Source organism: Microcebus murinus, chromosome 3 (genome assembly GCF_040939455.1).
Source record: "Microcebus murinus isolate Inina chromosome 3, M.murinus_Inina_mat1.0, whole genome shotgun sequence".
Taxonomy (NCBI): domain Eukaryota; kingdom Metazoa; phylum Chordata; class Mammalia; order Primates; family Cheirogaleidae; genus Microcebus; species Microcebus murinus.
In genome coordinates, this window is record NC_134106.1 from 81,449,990 (window position 1) to 81,469,713 (window position 19,724).

The following is a 19,724-nucleotide window of genomic DNA, read 5'->3' on the forward strand; positions in this document are numbered from 1 at the left end:
TCAACTCCATCCCTAGAAGAGGCCAGGCCAATGAAAGATGCCCACGGAGGGTTTCCATACTTAGTGAATGCTGCTGACTTTAACACCAATGCTCAGTCCCAGCTACTTGGGAGGCTGAAGTGGGAGGCTCCCTTAAGCCCAGGAGTTTGGGGCCAGCCTGAGCAACATAGCAAGACCTTGTCTCTAAAAAAAAAAAGATCCTGTTTCTTGCTAAGTAGAATTCAGTCCGGCCATGAACAAGTAAAGTGTGAAAGTTTGTTCCAGAGTAAATGAGGCGTGCTCGCCCTGCCAGGGATGCCAGCTATTTCTCAGCTAGCTCATCTGTCCCAAGGAGATGCTCATCTTACGCTGGCTGTGCTAGCATGCCATGCATGCGTGGTTCATGTCCCAAACTACGCAGGTCCTGATCCCCAACGGGCCAAGTATTTTTCCAAGGCATTTGCTGGCAGGCTCAGGCCACCGCTTGCCCAGCACAACTCTCCTGTCCTGTCACTGAGGCCACTCTCGTCTCTGTGTCTTTCTTCCTAGAAACTTTTTTGCTTATTTCCCGTTTGATTCCAATTCCTGGCTTAGGTATCCTTGCTCATTTTGTTTTCCCCATGAGGCAAACTAGTTTCCAAGAGGTATTGGCAGAGTTCTTGGTGCCTTTATCTCATAGTATTTTACCCCTTAAGAAAAAAATAGCAGGGGAATGTAAAGTTTTATAAGAAAAAGAAAAGGGAGTGTGTGTTTTCCTGCCTTTTTCTTTGTCTGCCTTTCTCACTGAAAACACCTCCATGCAAAACCAGAATGTAAACTTTTTGTCAATGGTTTTAATATGGATAGATTGATGCTCTGTGTGGACAATAAGCCAATTTTAACTTAAGGTAATCGGTGACTTCATATCATCTGTATAGAAAGTTCGCACACCTTGGGCCACAATACTCTACTAGAAAACTACCACATCACGCGAGGACCATCATGGTACTTTCTACCCTCCCCCCTCCAGCTGCTGCCCAACACCAGAGATTTCCACTGTCTGCACCTTCACACTAAGCTACTTCCATGCACGCTGCCCTTCCCTTGGTTTCTTTTGTTTAGGCTGTCTGCTCTGCTGCCTCCACTTCCTGTGTGTCCCACTCTCCTCTTTAAGAACAACCTCTCTCAAGAAGCCTTGTGCAATTAGCTAATATTGAGTCAAGCCTCCTTCCTCTGTTCTTGAATAATATGCCATCCAGGTTCTCTCCTGGCACTGGCATAGCTGGTAGCTCTCTGGTTGTGTATTTCTCTCCCCTTAGACTGCTTCATGGCACATACTATACTTGTTTCGTGTTATATCACCAATAAGTGCTAACCTAGCACTGATACAACAAGGTAGATTTGCAATCAATGCTTGGGTATAGGTGAATGAAAGAGTGACATTTAATTTAGTTGTTAATCATTTCTTTTGTTGGGTGTCTTATGAGATAAGTAGAGGCGGAAATATCAAATCATTTTAGCATTATGAAATTTCTAAACTAACTTTTGTGATATAAAAGTGGTAGAAACTACTTTTGAGTCACATCCTGAAAAATAAGATTCCTGGATGTATTAATATAATAGCAAAAGACCAAAAGATTCCCTAAAAAACGTGATTCTAGGATGTTAGAGATTTGTAGAGGCAAATCATCTGAAAGATATGAAAATGGAGATACAGGGGTCCTAGAATACTTAGAACTAGATATGTAAAACTTTACTATAATCATTTTCTATTGTCTGTACAAAAGCTTCTGGCAAACAGATTCCAATTTAGTGCTCAAAACAGTATATGAATAAAGTGGTCTTAAAATGTTCCCTTCGTGGCTTAGTATAAAGGATCACATCTTTTTGAATATGAATCCGAATTTTTTTTTTCTTAAAAAAAGGGAATCTGTGAATGAGAAAATTTGTCTGCTTCTGGCATTTTTAGAGTTGGACAGAAACACTCATAGAAATGCACGAAGCTCTTGGTTCATTAAGGACTGGCATTGAGGCGAAGGGAAAGGGTGATTAACAGCCCTGTGCTCTCACTGGGTACCCAGGCGGTAACACCTGATTATTGGATTCTGCAGTTCTCCTGTTTCAAGTGCCTCCCTTATAGGGATCTAGGTGATAAAGACTCTCCAGTCACGTGGTAGCGAGGTCAAGTTCCTGGATTCATTTCTGGTTTGGATGAGCTGTCCTCCTTCAGGTGTGTGACCACCCACCGAAGATGCCATTAATCTTGAGGTTGCAGTGGGATGCAGTCATACATCACTGATTATCTATTCACTCGTATTTTGTTAAGCATCTATTCCATGTGAGGCATACACAGCTTCCACCAGGGTTAGAAAAGTGAGCAAGACCCAGTCTCTACCTAGAAGGAGCTCACAGTCAAGCAGTGGAGGTGAGTAGGTGAAGAGAGAACGTCAATGCGGGGAGCTCAGGCCCGTGACTGGCACGTGTCAAGAACACGAATTGGAGTCCTCAAGCCTGGCACCCTGCATGCTGCTCACCTGCATTGGCTCTTCCAGTCACCCCAACAGTACTAGAAAATGGAAGATATGTATCATTATTATCACATTTTAGGGAAGGAAACGGAGGCATGGAGAAGCCAAGTAACTTGCTCAAGGTTGTACAACTGGTGAGGGGTATTCCAATTCTTGAATCTGCCTATATTCCTACTGATTCTGTACTCTCTTGCCTTTTAGTGGAGATGAGGAAGTAACTCCCTCCACTCTGTCCCTGCAAGGAGGCATGGATGTTTGATCAGGTGAAGGATGAGTAGTGTCTTAGTAAGCTTGGGATGCTGTAACAGAATACCACAGTCACAGTGGCTTAAACATGACATTGATTTCTCTTGGTTCTAGGGGCAAGAAGTCCAGGCTCAGGGGGCCAGCATGGCTGGGTTCTGGGCAGGGCCCCTGTCAGGCCTGCGGGCAATTGCATGCTCACTGTGTCCTCATGTGGCATCCCTCTTTCTCTTCTTATAAAGCTGCTAAGCTTATCATGAGTGCCCCACCTTCAGGACCTTATCCAAATCTATTTACTCCTCAAAGGCCCCACCTCCAAATTCTCTCACTTCAGGGTTTAAGACTTCAACATAGGAATTTGGTGGCAGTTGGGCGACACATTCAGTAGATAGCAAGTAGGAAGCCTATTTATTCTAGTTAGAGGAAGCAAGATTGCAAAGGCCTTGAGGCGTGATGACAACATTTCCCCCCAGGGAACTTCAGGGTATTTTTGACATTTCTGGAGGCTACAGCAGAAGGAGCCAGAGTGGGAGGATTTGAGACTAGAAGACTTAGAGGGATCAGTGCCAATTTATTTGAAAAACACAACAAACATAGAGATAGCTGAGATTCCAAACAGCCCTGAATTAAAATCTTGACCTTGTCATTTACTGGCTGTTTAATTTTCGGTATGTTATTTAACGTCTCTGAGCCTTGGTTGCAAAATACAAAATAGGAATTGGCATGATGACCACGTAAAGAAAACCTGCAAAAGCCAAGTCGCCAAGTGGCGTGCAGTACTTTCTGCAATACAACTGGCAGCTCAGAGGGCCTGGGAGTCTGTTGGTTCTTAACTGAGGGAGCAGGGAGCAGAGGAAGACCTTGGAACTGGAGGTTAAGCCCTGGGTTCTCACCTGGTCCCCTGGATTGGGCATTGAGTGGCCGATCCTCACTTCCTCATCACTGTGACTCAGAGGATGCTGGCACTGCTGCTCCCAGGCTACGTTCTACTGTTACTCTTATTACTGCAGCCACCACTCCTACAACTGCTCATGTGACAAAGCCACCCTTCTCAGCACCTGGGAAACCTCCCTCCCTACCCCCCACCAGCTCATTAGGAGGAGCAAACAAGACAATGAACACGGATCTACTCTCAGACCTGGAAAGCCCTCTAGCCCAAACCCATGCTTCTCCTGCTTCAAGGACTTTCCCAAGGTCAAGGCAGAGTGGAAAGTGGGGTCCCTCCCTCCCCTGGCCAATGTGCTTCTTCCCCTGGAAGCTTTTCCTTCACTGGCCAGTGCTTACAGTAAGGAGGTAAATAAACTCCATTGTGTCTCTCAGTGTTCTTTGTGTCCAGAAAATAATCAATGGACCGCGCTGAGCACTTGGCTTGGCTTGGCGTGTCCACAGTTGTGGGGTTCAGACACGGACATACTGTACAGCCTGTCCTTCTGCTTTGGTGCAGGCACTACTGTATTTTTAGACCTGCCCAGCACTGCCAAGACAAGCAGTCTATGGAGATGAAGGCCAGGCTTGCTGGCCTGTGCAAAGAAGCATGTTGCCTAAAGCTACGGCGACATATGCCAGCGGCCCTTGTTTGCTCTTGGGGGTGGGAGGAGTGGTGTGTTTTGTTGTGGCTTCATTTAGAACATTTTATAGCACTTCACACTGCGTGTGCCTGAGGATGTGTCGAAACATAGGATCAGCTTTATGAACTAGCTTTGTGGGTGTCTAAAGCACTATAGCAAGCTTTGAAAACTGAGTAACACTTAAGTTTATTTTTAAGCTGCAAATAAAATATTTACATTTTTGTAAGTGCAAGAAAATCACTTATCAAAACACTATGAATTTGGAATTGTGATCATTTTGGGGTTGAGTTTTCCCTCTATACTCTGTAGGAAAGAAGGTTTGTTCTGCAAAGTACAATATTATGCGAAATCAAGAAGAAATTTTGTTACTATCTTAACAGAACAAACTGTTTTGGCCTGCAAATGAAACCCATAGAGACAACCTTGATTCTTGCTGGCTGCCTATCACCCATGACAACAAAAATACTAAAGCTTATTTCATCTATCTCAACTGCTCGGCTTTGGGTCAGGCCTGGACACCCAATTGGGTTGCTGCAGTGACTGCCTAACTAGTTTTCCCTATTCTATCCTTTTCTAGGCAGTTCATTCTTTACTTAGTTATAAGAGTGATATTCTGATGCCAATTTGATGAGTATCTGGGACTAATGACCTTCAGCGACTACCTAGCACCAATATGATATGGGACCAGCTCTTTGAAAAGACACATAAGGCCTTGACTGCATTTCCAGGTTCCTCATTTTCTCCTTCCCATATCTACCAGGGAGGCAGCCATGGGGAGCTGCTAACTATTCCACCTTCCAGAGAACTCTTTCCTACTCTGGTTGGAATGACCTTGCCCCTATTGCTGCCTCCTGAAATCCTGGGCAAATGTTAAGATCCAGCACAGCAAGGCTTTTCTCACTGCTACTCAGCCCTGAAATAGCGGCCTCTATATTAGTAGTCTATTAATAGTAGTCGATCAGGCGCCATGGTGTGGAAGCATACATACCTCCATTAAGGCATCTAAATTAATGAGGTTTTAGTACATTTTTACTATTAATATTATATTAATGTAACTCTACTGGAAAAAGAAATACTGTAGAGCTTTATTTTTTCTAGCCCTTTACATGGGATTCAGAACAGATGCCCATTTATACAACATTTATGTCAGAATGAGTACCAGCAATCTGCCTCATTTCAACACCTGGCCAAGGAGTACTCTGTTAGGTCAATTCGCCAGTTGATTTAATATCAACAGAACCCATTTTCTTTGAATATAGTCTTTAATACTTTAATCTTTCCATGGATTCAGATGAAACTTACCTTTAATTAATCCAAATTGTGATGATATAGATTACATGTAAATCTATTTATTGTAAATCTTGTTTTGTGTTCTAATAGGAACTAATAGAAATTCAATTTTGTTTAAGTTAACCATTGAATTGTGTTTAATGGTACAAATGGATTTTTAGAGGTGTTTTTGTTAATACTAGGAACAGTCCAAAACCTTCAAAGACAAGACTTTGCAGTTTTAATGGGTTCATATAAAAAACAAAGAAACAAACTCAGTTTTCTCTGAGGTACATTCAAGATATAAGAGTCCACAACAATATAAACCACTAACCAAACCAAAATATCCACCCTGCAGATTTTATAGTTGTGTGTATATATATATATATATATAATCATATATATCTATAGGTGTAAGTATTTAATTAATTATTTTTACATATCTTTATGATTATACAAACTTCTATATGTGCCACATATATGTGTGTGTATATATATTAATATAGTAACATATATATTATATTTAATATATTAATGTGTATTAATACATATATTAATATATACACTCACATATATATGCTGAAAGCCTATGGACAGGCTTTCAGTTTTCATATATAGCTGTGTATATGTATATGTATAGTATATATATATTAAAATTTAAAGCCTGTCCCTAGCCTAGATTCATGAGCTTAGAAGATTTCTGTTAGTGTCAACTGCATTATTGACAAAACGATTTAATGTCAAGGTATAATAATTAATAATAATGGCAGATATATTGAGTGCTTGCTGTATGCAGCTACTTTTCATATATAATCTCAATCGATCTTCATTATAAACCTATGTCTAGGATATCACTTTCCATATCAGAAAGCTTTAGGTATTTAGGAGTAGAGTCACATGATAGAAAAGGCCAGTGCCTTCTTAGGTTAATGGGTGGGGAAATTTCCCATGGGAGACAGTGTGAGAACTTCGTATTCACAGTCCACTTTGCCCAAATGCACTTTTGGTACTGAACTGTAAGCTATAATTTAAAGAAAGTTTCCAACTTTAGTGGTACATAAAAAAACAGTCTACAAGGCTCTCTGAGGGAAATAATTCATATTCCTACTGCTGAACACAATGCTACCTGTTGTGCATTGATAATGCAATTTTAATAATAATAACAATAAGAGCAACCACAAAATAAATACTACTAATTGGTCTTTTATCATGTGCCACACACTACACATACATTATAAATAGTTCTTCCAATAGCTGTCAAGGCTGGACACAATAGCTGTATTTTACAGAAGAAGAGACAGAGGTTCAGGAAGCTTCAGTGACTAGTCGAAGATTACACAGTGAAAGTGATAAATACTCAAGTCACTCTGATTCCAAAACTTAGATTTTTGTACTGTATTATGCTGATGATATATATTTTTTTATTTCAACAGTCAAATATATTTTAATAAAATTAAGAGGAGAAAAATAATTTACTATATTTATACAGATGTTCATCATTTGTTTGTCTCCCTTTATTTCTGAAGAACATCCTTTGATATTTCTTACAGAACAGGTCTGCTGGTGACAAAGTCTATGTTTTCCTCCTTCACAAATGGCTTTATTTTACCTTAATTTCTCTAAGATATTTTCACTTGATGCAGAATTTTAGGTTGACAGTCTTTTCTTTCAGTGCTTTAAAAATGTTGTTCCCACTATCTTTTGGGTTCCAACATTCTTGTTGGTAGATTGTAGTTATTGAGATTATTTTTCTCTATATAATAGGTCATTATGTTTTTGCTCTGCTTTCAGGACTTTTCCTTCTCTATGGTTTTCAGTAATTTTGTTATTATGTGTCTGGGATAATTTCTTTGAATTTATTCTCTTTGGAGTTTGCTGAGTTTCTTGATTCTGTAAATTTTACCACACTTTGGAAGTTTTGAGGCATCACTTTTATGAATTATTTTCTGCACTATTATCTTTTGCTTCTGCTTTAGAGATTCCAATGAAACAAATGTGAGAACTTTTGATACTATCCCACAAGTCTCTGAAACTCCATTCATTTTGTTTTTAATCTTTTTTCCTTTCTGTTCTTCATATTGGATAATTTCTATTGCTCTACCTTCAAGTTCACTTACTCTTTCCTCTCTGATCTCTATTCTGTTATTGAAAACATCTTGCAGATTTTGAAATTTTGGATAATGTATTTTCCAATTCTAAAAATTCAATTTAGTCCTTTTTTTTTTATAGATTCTCTTTCATGCTTGAGAATTTCTTTCTATTCATTTCAAGAGTATTTACCTCAGTCCATAGAACATGGTGTTGAGTTCTGCTTTCAAGTCTGTCTTGTAACTGACACATCTGAATCATCTTTAGGTTGGTGTCTGCAGATTGCCTGTCCCTTTGAGAATTGGTCTGACTTTCATGGTTGTAGGTATATCGAGTCATTTCTGCTTGTATCTTGGACATTTGAATATTGTGCTGTCAGATTTGAATACTGTTAAAATTCTCTGGATAATATTGATTTTTTGTTGTTACAAGAAGCAATCAACTTGCTTATTCTGTCCTTCTTTTCTGTGGTGGCAGTTTCAATGTCAGTTCACTTTTCAAAGTGTCTCCTATGCTATTTGTGTCATGTGCCCTGGGGCATGCACTACTCAGGGATTGCTCTGGTACCTGGGTGGGTTTTATACTGTAATTCACTTCTCGAAGCCTTTGCTATAATTCTTTGGCCATTTTCTGTGCATGTGCAACTTAGGGGTAAGCTTGGTATTTGTGTAGGTTCAAACACAGAATTTTAGAGTCTCTATCTACTGCAGCTCTCTCCTCTATGGGATTCCTTCTCACCCTCTGGCTTCTAGGGCCCTTTTGCCCAGTTTCTCTGGCCCAAAAGATTGGATTCTCTGAGAGTCTGGGCCTCCTGTGCTATGGCCCAGGTGGGTCACACAGCAAAGCAGCAAGAGAAAAGACAAAAATAAATAATCGTGATTCTTCTCCCGCTCTTTGCACTATGAGGGTCTCTTTTTCTGGCTCCTCTATCCAGAGGGTTGGGTCATCTTTTGGGTCTGTAAGAGCCCATAGCTCCACCAGGGTAGCAGTGCAGATCTATGTCTGACACTGACCTAGAGGCAGGACGAGGGGAATAAAAAGAGAAAATAAACATGGAGATTCCCCCCTGCTCCCCACTCTGGCTTGCAGGGGCCTCTTTTCCTAGATCTCTGTTCAGAACAATGGACTGCACTAGGGTTTTCCTGCTATCTGCACCTTTTATACCATTCCCAATTTGGCTCACCCTCGGGCCAAATCCATGAGGAGAAAAAAAAAGAAGAAAACCCAGATAATCTTAGCAGCCTAGCTGATCTTTTAAGATTTGATTTCCATCCTCAATTTGCTTGCTTCTAGTTTTGCTTTTCACAGTGCTCACGTAGTTGTTGGTCACACTTACCCAGTTTCAGCCGTGATCGGGGGAGAATGGACTGGGCTTCTTATTTCCTGCACCGCCTCTCACTAACGGCTACACCCCAGCACTTGGCATAGAACGCGTCCTGTGACAGACAACCTTAGCCTTTTTGTAAATGAAGTGGATGAAAATGCAAAATGTGGGACTCACCAATTGTCTAATAAACGCTAGTAGGACAAAGACAGCAAATATATGGCCCACAGTCTGCCACTCTGAGTTCCCACACTGAAAAATCAACATTACTATCCTTCCAGCGCTCTATTGCCCGCCGGGCCTGAACACAGCCGCAGCCTAACGCGGCACACGTGGAAGCCAGGCCATGGCTGGAACGTAAACACCTTCCTTTTAGTCCCATCTTCGGGACTTCCTCGTCCACACAGAAATTCTAGCCTTCCTGTCCCATGTAACTATGGTGACTCCTCTTGCCAAATTGCCACCTTCCTCTCGTCTTTTCTCTAAGATTCCAGCTGATGGATATATTTCTTCTTTTCTGGGCAGGCTTGTTGAGAAAAATCATTCTTTGCCTTCTTATAAAGTTTCTTTATTTTCTTAAAATATCATAATTTGACTAATGTGTTTCGCTGAGCTTTTCCCCATTTATACTAACAAGATTTTATTTTAGTGTTTTAGCCTTTCGGAGATGATGAATTTGTTTAATAGATCCATAATTATCCCACTCAAAAGTGATCATCAGAATTCCTTTTTATTTGCTTACTATTAATACATATCACTAAACACACGATCCATTTCTTGCCAGCTGCAGCCATTAATTCAGCCTTACTCTTCTTTGACTTAGAGACTCCTGTACTTCTCATTTTGAACCATTCTAAGTAAAAATATTAAGAGAAAGTAGCATGCCTTAAATAAATCTTATTGAAAATCAGATTTGCTTGGAAAGCATAGTTGTGCAAACTTTTAAAAATAGTTTTGCTTGCCATTTTGTATTGCCTTAGGCTGTTTTCTAACAGAGCCACGATCTAAATAGAAATGGTTTTTTTTTTTGGTTATTGTCATTAGGGGTTTGAGGTGATTATTATCAGCTTCTCAGGGACCATTGCTGTATGAATGTATCTTAGCAGGAGATATAAGGCAGTGTTTGTAAATAATGTGAACACCTTTTCATGTCTCTGTAAATTTGGTATAAAACACCTATATGTTATCCAACTGGGTACTGACACGACAGAGGAAGGTCTGTGTAGAACACGAAGTGCTCCCACTTCTACAGTAGAAAATCAGGTCAGAAAAACGAGCATGTGTGCGCTGCAAATATTGAGCAGGTGGAGTTGACTGAAGGTCACTGACATGGACATCGCTGAGTCCAAGGTCATCTGCTAAGATCCCTGATTTAAGATAATTCAAGATCCACACCTGGGGATTCCATCTAGCAGTGCTGTGGCTGAAATTAGAAAAAGGAATGAAACAAAGCTCACTGTGTGAGTCTGCTGTGTCCACAATGTAATAACCACTTTGTTTCTCCCCTTTTCTCCTGCGGTCTCCAGTTTACCGTGGTTTCTGGGCCGTGCTGATGCTCCTGGGGGTCGTCACTGTGGTCACCGCCAGCTTTTTGATCATCTGTGCGGCCCCGTTTGCCAGCCATTTTCTCTACAAAGCTGGGGGTGGCTCATATATCGCTGCAGGTAGGTACAGTGCCAAGCATGTGATTTCCAACTGCGCTTTTTCTTCATTTTGTCCCGTTTTTCATTTCTAGATTCAGATGTCAGTCTTTTAGTTACAGTGACACAATGATATCCGTATACCATCATTCTTGAGTGCTCGCTGTATGTCACTTTCCGGGGACTTTCCATTTTCAGGTGCTAACACACTTCACCATGTGACAGTCTCTGCCCATTGCAGCCCCATCACACAGATGAGAACACTGAGGCTTAGAGGGGAAAGCTCGGCCACTGACTCATTCTGAGTGTGCAAGAGCCTTTTAATCTCTCTTACCCTATTAATTTTCTGACTATAAAATGGGGGTCCTAACGTGTCTCTGTAACGTCAGGATATAGGCAAATTTTTTGCATGCTCTTAAAAAAATAGCCCTGTGAGGATATTTTGACATATTCTTGCAGTTTGTTTATCATAAGAACAAAAATCTTTTTCTACCTCATCACCATTCAATTTTCTTAATGTGGTATAGGTGCATTATTTAAACACATTTTTTTCAGCGTAAAACTTGCATTTATTTTAGTCAGCTTCTCAACTAGTCAGATTCCTGATAAAATGATTGTAGTACAAACACAAAAGTAATTGAATAGGTGAGTCTTGGTGAATTTTAAGGCTTTTTCATTTCATTAGGAAGTTAAAGCCAGACTTGGAAACATAAGCACAGGCTATTATTTATAAAGATAATAATTCTAGAGAAGTAGACGTATTTCAGTGCGACTGAGTCAGTTTACGTGACTGTGCTATATTGTAACATCAGACCAGAGTGACAGGGTGTTTCTAGGTGACATTGTCGTGACAGTCGAAAGAGAGAAAAAGAATGATTAGCTTTATTGTCTTTATAATCATTGCAAAGAGAGTTCCTGATGCCTCTTGCAATCATTTAATCAATGGTCAGGTAACACAACTCTGTTTGCATAATAGGGTGCTTAAATCCGCAGAGGGAGTAAAAAGAATAATCAGATATGGACCCTCTGTTCAAAGAGCTCTATTAAAAAAAAACCACTCTGAGAAGAAGAGCCCTTTTTAATCTATTCTGCCTTTGTCTTTTATTTCAACTTTTTTCTTTCACTGGATTTACCCATTAGAGCTCATCATTTTTAATAAACATTTTTATTGAGATATAATTCACATACCATACAACTTACCATTTTGAAGAGTATAGTTCAGTGTGGTATTTTTAGTACATTCACAAAGTTGTGCAAATATCACTACTCTCTGATTTCATAATATTTTCATCACTTCACAAAGAAACCCCATTCTCTTCTCTCCCCTCATCCTTGCTAGCTCTAAGAAATCACTAATCTACGTTTTGCCTCTATGGGTTTGTCTGTTCTGAATATTTCATATAAATGGAATCATACAATATGTGCTTTTTTGTATCTGGCTTCTCTCACTTAGGTCTCATAAATTATCATCTCTCTGTTTTAATTCATAATTCCATAAGACCACCCCTTTATATCCCTTAAAAATGAGTGTCATCTTTGCCAAATATTTTTTCTCCCCCAAACCACCATTCTACCCTAGTCTCATTCAAAGTTCTAAATGGGGTGCATATTTTTAGTGGTCGTCCCAGAAATGACAATATTCTACTAAAATGTGTAAATATTTATTTCTTTTCATTACTTGCTTTTCTTTTAAAATCTCAGTTAATCAATAAAGGGAACATGTATTAACAGTAGTTTAGTACTAATGCATTATGGGCAGCATGATCATTTCAAACTCAGAAATGTTTTGATCCTGGGTTTGGTCCAATTAGAGAAGTGTGTGTGTGTGTGTGTGTGTGTGTGTGTGTGTGTGTGTTTGATACCTTCAAAAAATTGTTGGTCATTTTTCCATTTTATAACCTGTGTAAGGAAATAGTATATCCAAAAAATTATATTTGGCTGAGAACTTTATAGAAAGAAAAAAGCATTTGATATGTACTCATATATTCATGCCTATGACCAGTGGATTTTCTTTTTTTCAAGGAATCTTGTGCCGCAGATGGGGAGAGGCTGAGGGTCTTCTTGCTCAGGACCTCACAAAAAAATCCCCTGCGAGTTCTGAGGTGTGCAAGGTGTTCTGAGAACCCATTCTCAAAGCCACCAAACTAGATATTTAAGAGGACCCTTCCTTTAAATTTAACTTTTAATTTCTCTCATGGCACAATGCTGTGTTGTTTGTGTGTGACCATTTGTTTCCCGAGAGCAGGGTGGCTATCCAGTTGAATGAGAGGAAACATTACTGCTCATCTCATCATCATGAGTCTCCCCGCCTGCCCTGGGCCAGCACACTGCACTCTGCCAATGGTCAGAAACAGGTGCTGCCTGGGCTCAGGGTGCTGTGGCTGTTTTATCCATGCCACAAGCAGGACTGGACACTCTTTATTTGGGCAGATGGCCTTAGGGAGGGACAGAACCAATTTTTAAATGACCATTGCTGGGCGTGTGCACATAGGAAGACACTCTGGCATCAGCAGGACTATTTTGGGGCAGTCCAAGCCTGGCAGAGGGATGCCGACGCCACAGCTCTGGGGTGTGAGGGGTGCAGCCCACGGTATTCCCCTTGCTGGGCGGACAGACTCAGTGCAAGGCTGGGAGGGCTGGGAGGGCAAATGTTGCCACTCTCTGCACTTAGGCAGATACTTCCTTAGGCAGGCCAGCCCGCATGTTTTCTGGGGAGGGTCTATTCTGGACATGATGACCTCGAGCCTATGCCTCAGTGAGTCATCACGCACCTCCACAAGGCCCAGACAACTGCTGCCATTTGTTTTAATGGGAGACTTGCAGAGAACTCTTAGATACAAAGGGGTTGACACTTGTCTTCTCCTGCCCCCCCCGTGACATTGGATGTGATAGGAAAGACGCGGGAAGTGTTAGAATGAGTAGGCACGGCATTCAAACATTTGGATTATTAGGAAGAAAATCAGTGCAGAGCTAAATATTCCTAACCCCTGGGCAAAGTGACATCAACATAATGACAAAGCAGCGTGCAATTCCTGTGCATGAGTAAGGCGTGCCACGCGTGTGGACAAGGATAAGCTTGTGGTCTGGATGTCCTAGGACACTGGCATTGGGGGATTAGCCATGAAATCTAGAAATTGCTATTTTATCAGCGCATCAGGGTAGAAATATATTTCTGCCATAATAGAAATCACCTTTTCCTGATTGGCGAACTGGGATGACCACTGAGCTTTTCTGCTGAGTGGAGGTGAAGCCAGCGTCTCCACAGGTTGGAGAGATCTGCGGAGCTCCTGAACCTCGGATAACTCCCTTGTTAGACTGTCCGGTGGGCGAGACTACCTAGGTATCTTGTAAGTCCAAGGATCAGAGAAGAGCCTATTCCCCCGGGCCCGAGATACTTAACGTGTGTAATTTAGGCCTTTGGAACACGACACAGGCAAAGTGTGGGTTGCGTCCTGCGGGTTCCTGTTTGCCGCACCCCATTCCGTGACGGCAGGGTGAGCTCTCCGCCCCGCATGGCTATTTCACACGCTATCGCTGCTCCCCAGACGTGAGCAGAGCTGGGTGGGATGAACTGTGTAAATCCTCTGCCACGTGGCACGGGGTTCTGGGGCTCACCCTGTTTCCTCCTGCTCTGCAGGGGAGCGCTTTCTGAAAGTGTAGGGATGCGAACCCTCCTAATAGACGTGCATAGGAAAGGTCATTGGATATAAAAGGATTAAAAAGACTGATGTCGAAGGAAGTGGGATTTGTGGTTTGTTTTCCTTTTTTCTTTCAAAAGATCAAGGGAAATTGCAGCAGCTCCTCGGTAAACCACACTTATTTCTATATGAGATAAGAGAGATATAATGCATACATGAAACGAGAGGTTTTTTTCCCCCCTTTAATTCTGGAAAGAATAGCTTACAGCAGCCAAAGGACAGTTGAGGAGCTCATTTTCCTTTGGCTGACACTGAACACATGGCTCCCACAGAGGATCCTTACACCTTCCTCAAGGTAAAGCAGCAAGCAGCCACCGGGGCAGGAGAGTGTGTGGAGGAAATTTAGAGAAGAACTAGCGCTGCGGGCAGGGATTAGGAAAGAATTGCTGACGGCCGAGAGGCAGGCGTCTTAAACTTGCAGGCACATGCAAACCCTGTGGCACCAGCTGTCTCCATGACTAGGTAGCGAAGGATCCAGGCTATCAACAGGTGCCCACTGCGGACAAACTCCAATACTCATTCTATTGATACTATAAACTGGGAATGTCTGTTTTCGAATTTTAGTGTGGATTTTCTAACATCCTTGGTCTGATATTTTAATATAAATGTCGAATGCTAAAATAAGTCAACATTGCCTAGTATTATACAGGAAAGAGTTGCAAAGAGGTTTTATGCACAAAAATACTTTAAAAAATATCACTCTTTTTTTCTCAGATATTTCTTGAAAGTTTATTTTCCTCTGCATTTCTTTTAGTCGATATATGAGTCACAGGCTGTTAGAATCAGTTTTGAATGTGGTTCTGATACAGTAGCTGCACTGCATGAAAGTGAGGGAGACCGGTCCCCCACTCTGTGGGTCTGGAATGTCTCAGCCAGACCAAGGCCACGAGCAGAGATGAGAATGTGGAAACGAGAAGAGACGCAGAGCCATTTCTCTAGAAAGAGCTACTGTCGTCCTGTGAGTGGTCACGCTTCCCTGACTTGTTATGCATCCCTTCCTGGGCAAAACTCCAGGTCATGGTCTAACTCCCACCCAGAAAAATCGCCAGCTCAGTACTAGCTTTGGTGGAGCTTTTCTGAAAAACCTTGAACTTCAAACTTGAATAAATTCTTCCCCACACCTCCCATATCCCTCTTTAAAAATGTGTTGTTCTTCTAAGAAGTAGAGATACAAGCCTGGCAAATGAGTGATTTTACTCATGTGACATATTGCTATGGGTGTGATGAATCTTTACCCTGAAAGGGAGTTTTCAGATGTGCAGAATGACAAGATTATTTCTGGGCTATGAATAGTGTCTCTGGTCTGGAGTTAGGTTCTGTTGCGGCAGAAAGGCAGACTGAGTTTCCTCATGATCTGTTCTTATTTCTCAAAGTATGTGTCTCATTAACATCAACTATTTACTCATTGCAGTAAGGGATTTAATTTCTTTGCAAATATTCTTTCTTACTGCACACCCTTCCCCAAATGGTCACTTTGCTCAGAAATAACTAGTAGCAAGTGGCTACGGAGTATTGTACTGGTTTTGTAATTTTTTTTTCCTTTTTGTTTTCTTTACACTTTCTGTTTTCTTTTCATTTTTTGATCCTGAGACTTTAGAAGGAATCTTTATACTTTCTTGTTTGTATGGGAAGAGAAACATGTTAGGTAGCAGGGGTCCTCAGACTTGCTAAACAGGGGACCAGTTCACTGTCCCTCAGACTGTTGAAGGGCTTTGGAGAGTGCCGCGCACATTCCACACATGCGCACTGTGGGCCCCAGATGAGTGGGCTGCTAAGCAGGACAGGCAGCAGCGGCAAAAACACCTGGCGGGCCTGATAAATGTCCTCAGCGGGCGGGATAAATATCCTTGGTGGGCCACATGTGGCCCGTGGGCCATAGTTTGAGGACGCCTGGAGCGTGTAGACTCTTTGGAATGACCATGTTGACCTATACGTGGAGTCTGACCCAGAAAGACTTTTCCAATAAGTAAAGTGCTTGTGAGGAGGGACAAAAGGTTTGCTTGACTGGACACTTAAAGCAGAAACTGTCCTTAATACGAATGAGCACAAGTCGATAATTCGCTTTGTGTTTTCAAAACGTTCAGTCCGGAGACTGCGGGAGGACTGGTGCCACCTTGTGGACAGTTCCAGTAAGACATTGAGAGACACGTTCGAAGTCTTCATTCCCTCACTGCTCTCAGGAAATCTCGGAACTGGAAGGCACCCTGAAGAGTTTATTCTTCTGCCTTTTGGCCAGTGCTGAAATAGCTCAGTCACATGAGAATCTCTGATGCTATAGAAGATTTTGGAGAGTAATATTTGCTAGCTGTTAGCAGGAGCTCATGCCAAAGCCTAATAATAATGATGATGGTGACAGCAAAATTAGCCAATGGTCATTAGGGGCTAGGCATGTTCCATACACCTGCTAAGTGCTTTACTTCCGGGAATTCCACGTGGCTCCTTTCTGAGGGAGACACTTGCATTGTCTCTATTTTAGCAAGGAAAAAACAGAGACGGAGAAGTAAGAAACTTGCTCAAGTTTACTCAGTGAGGTGTAAAACCTTTTGGTTAATAAACCTTGGAGGCAGGATTGGAAACAAGACAGTAGAACCCGGGCATGTGCTTTGCAAACACATCCTACTTCCAGAAACTCAATTATTGTGAGTCCTTGGCATTAAATGAAACTCTGCTTTTCAGATTAAATCCCTAATTACTTGTAGAGATGGATAAACCCCCATGATTGCTCTCTGTTAATAATTGTTTCTCAGCAGAATGCAGAGTACTGAGTATATAGGATGTTTAATGCTGAAAATTATTATGCCAATCTAAGAAAGCCATACGTGTTTGAGAAATCCAATAGGCATTATATATGTTTGGTTGACTAAATAAAAATATGAGTCCAGAAAATGAAATGGAAGAGCCAATTAATGTTTTTGGAAAGTAGTATGATGAAGTGTGTGCAGCAATGAGTGTCTGAAAATCAGAAAGATGTAATCATGGTATTATAACTATAAAAGAAATTAAGGTTGTTTCAGATAATTAGGGAAAAATCAGTGGAAAACAAGTCTGAGGAAATGAAGAATGCAGATAAATCAAGAATATTGGCCATTATGCATTAGTTGTTTTATAATTTCTGAAATATGATACATAAAAATGAGCACAATTTTATTATAAGAGAAAACAATAGCATATTAATGTAAAGAAGAAAGAAGTGATTATTACAAAAATAGCATTTAAAATCATTTTAAAGAACTTCTAGCTAATTTTCCTGGAAAAACTGCCTAATTTTTTAATGAATGCAAAAATATTTATGAGACTACCTTGGAAGTATATTATAGTGTAATGGCAAGAATTACTCCTTTGCAAAGATAGAATGGGCAGGTTTCCCTTTTCCCGTCATATAATGTGGAGAAAGACAAATATACATGTTGGACTCTGAAATGCACCTGTTTATAGCAGGTCAGCCTGCACTCACCCTGTTTCCTCCTTTAGCATGACACACAGGGCTTTGTGGCAGTTGGGAAAAGCCTCAAACAATTTTTGAGGTTCTTAGTTGTTAAAGTTAATACATGTGAAAACAGGTTTGCAAATACTGTAGCATTTTTAAAGTGTTTATATTTGAAACGTTAATGCTTTATGATTTTAAAATACATGCATAAATGAATGACCCTACATATAATGTCATTTGCAGGCATCATCTGAAGTCTAATTGGGATTCTTTTATGAATGTGGAGATCAAGTCAAATAATCCTGATGGACCTCAATGTTATGCACAGCATGAGGGAGCACTGTGATTCCATCCCAAGAGGTTAAATCACTTGCCCATTCTCACATAGCCAGCTGCTTATGAGTCTAGCTCCTTTTTCGTGGTTGTAATTTTTGACCCTCTCAATCTGAGAGATGCTCCCTAAATATTGGGGGTGGGGGGAAGAGCAACTCTGTTTCCAAAGGAGTCTCAGAAAAAATGTCATGGGTGGTATCCTGATTCCTAGATTGGAGACCAGTTTACCAGTGTTGGTCTTATAATTAAGCTCCATTCATTTATATGCCATTGAGATAAATTTCAAATAATGCATAATGCAAATATAAATACTATGCAATAATAAAAAGAGAGTAGGAACTGAAAACCACCAGTCACAAAACAATCTCTGTGCTCTAGGCACATGGAAAGCATATTCTCTCAGTGGGCACTGTTGCATGAGAGACTGTCAAAAGTTTTGTTGAGAAAATTGATGTTTGAGGAAGATAACTAAGGTAGTGGTTTTTTAAGAACTGTGCTCTCAGTTTAGTCAGACTTAGCAGGCTGTGCAGTCAGTTGTGGGGTTGGGGAAATGGAAGAAGCTTCAGCAGGTGCACTTCAAGTCCCTGCCATAGCATCAGTAAGACTCAGGGCCATGTCATCAATTTTGTATAAGATCCTGCTCACAAAAAGATTTTATTGCCATTTCCCCAAAACCATTTGTCTAAGGAAATGCTATACATTAGTTCAAAACTTTGTGTATGAGTTAGAACATCACAAAGCAATATATTCACAGTAGCTTAATTCATAATAGTCAAAACCCAGAAACAACCCAAACGTTCATCAGTAGATGAATAAACAAATTGTGGTGTACTCATAAAATGGGACAACTGCTCAACCATAAAAGGCAGTGGACTGCTAACACATGCAACGACACGAATGGATTCTCAGACATTATGTTGAGTAAAAACAGCCAGAAACAAAAGGCTGCATACTGCTATGATTTCATTTATATGACCTTCTGAGGGCAAAACTAAACTAGATAGATAGATAGATACATTGGGTAGAGAGAGTGCAGAGGCATGAAGAACCTCTTTCAGTGATGAATACATCCTATTCTTAAAGGATTGCGACTACATTGATGTTTACATTTGTCAAAACTCATCAAATCATGCACTTGAAATCAGTATATTTTACTCTAGGTAAAGTATACATCAATTAAAAGAATGAGAGAAGTATAACAATAAACCTGGAATGTTTTTACCCCTTAGACAGAACTTCAAACTATTGGAGTTTAATACAATACCTTCAAATATTAGGTATGGGCAATTTAAGAAATGCTTATATAAAGATGATTTATGTGTTGTCTGCAAAAGGCCCCTTCAGGAGAAGTTGTCAGTCGTACTGCTTGGTGTTCCTATGAAGATCTACAGAAAGCATTCATTCTTTCTTGATGAATTGCTATGTTTCCTCTTAGAAAGTGACAGTAAACACACAGCTTATCAAATTTCCTTTTTGTTCTTTCTTTTGGACACATCAGATCTAGGTTCACCATTCCATGAATGCTGCTATCCTTAGCACACTTACCCACACCCCAGGTTTTTTCTTTGATTCTATACTTGGCACAAATTCTCCCCCTTGCCTTCCAGGAAGCTCCCTTTGGAAAAGTAATCTAGTCATTTGCTGCTTC

General features: G+C 40.7%; 1 protein-coding gene across 1 annotated transcript in view; it reads left to right on the forward strand.

The window, feature by feature from the left end:
- The window catches only part of TMEM182 (transmembrane protein 182), a 61,746-nt gene that overhangs the window by 21,770 nt on the left and 20,252 nt on the right, over window positions 1-19,724 (forward strand). The window contains exon 4 of the mRNA XM_012740531.2: window positions 10,505-10,642. Within this exon, the coding sequence (XP_012595985.2) occupies window positions 10,505-10,642 (138 nt within the window). The remainder of the gene's footprint in view (window positions 1-10,504; window positions 10,643-19,724) is intronic.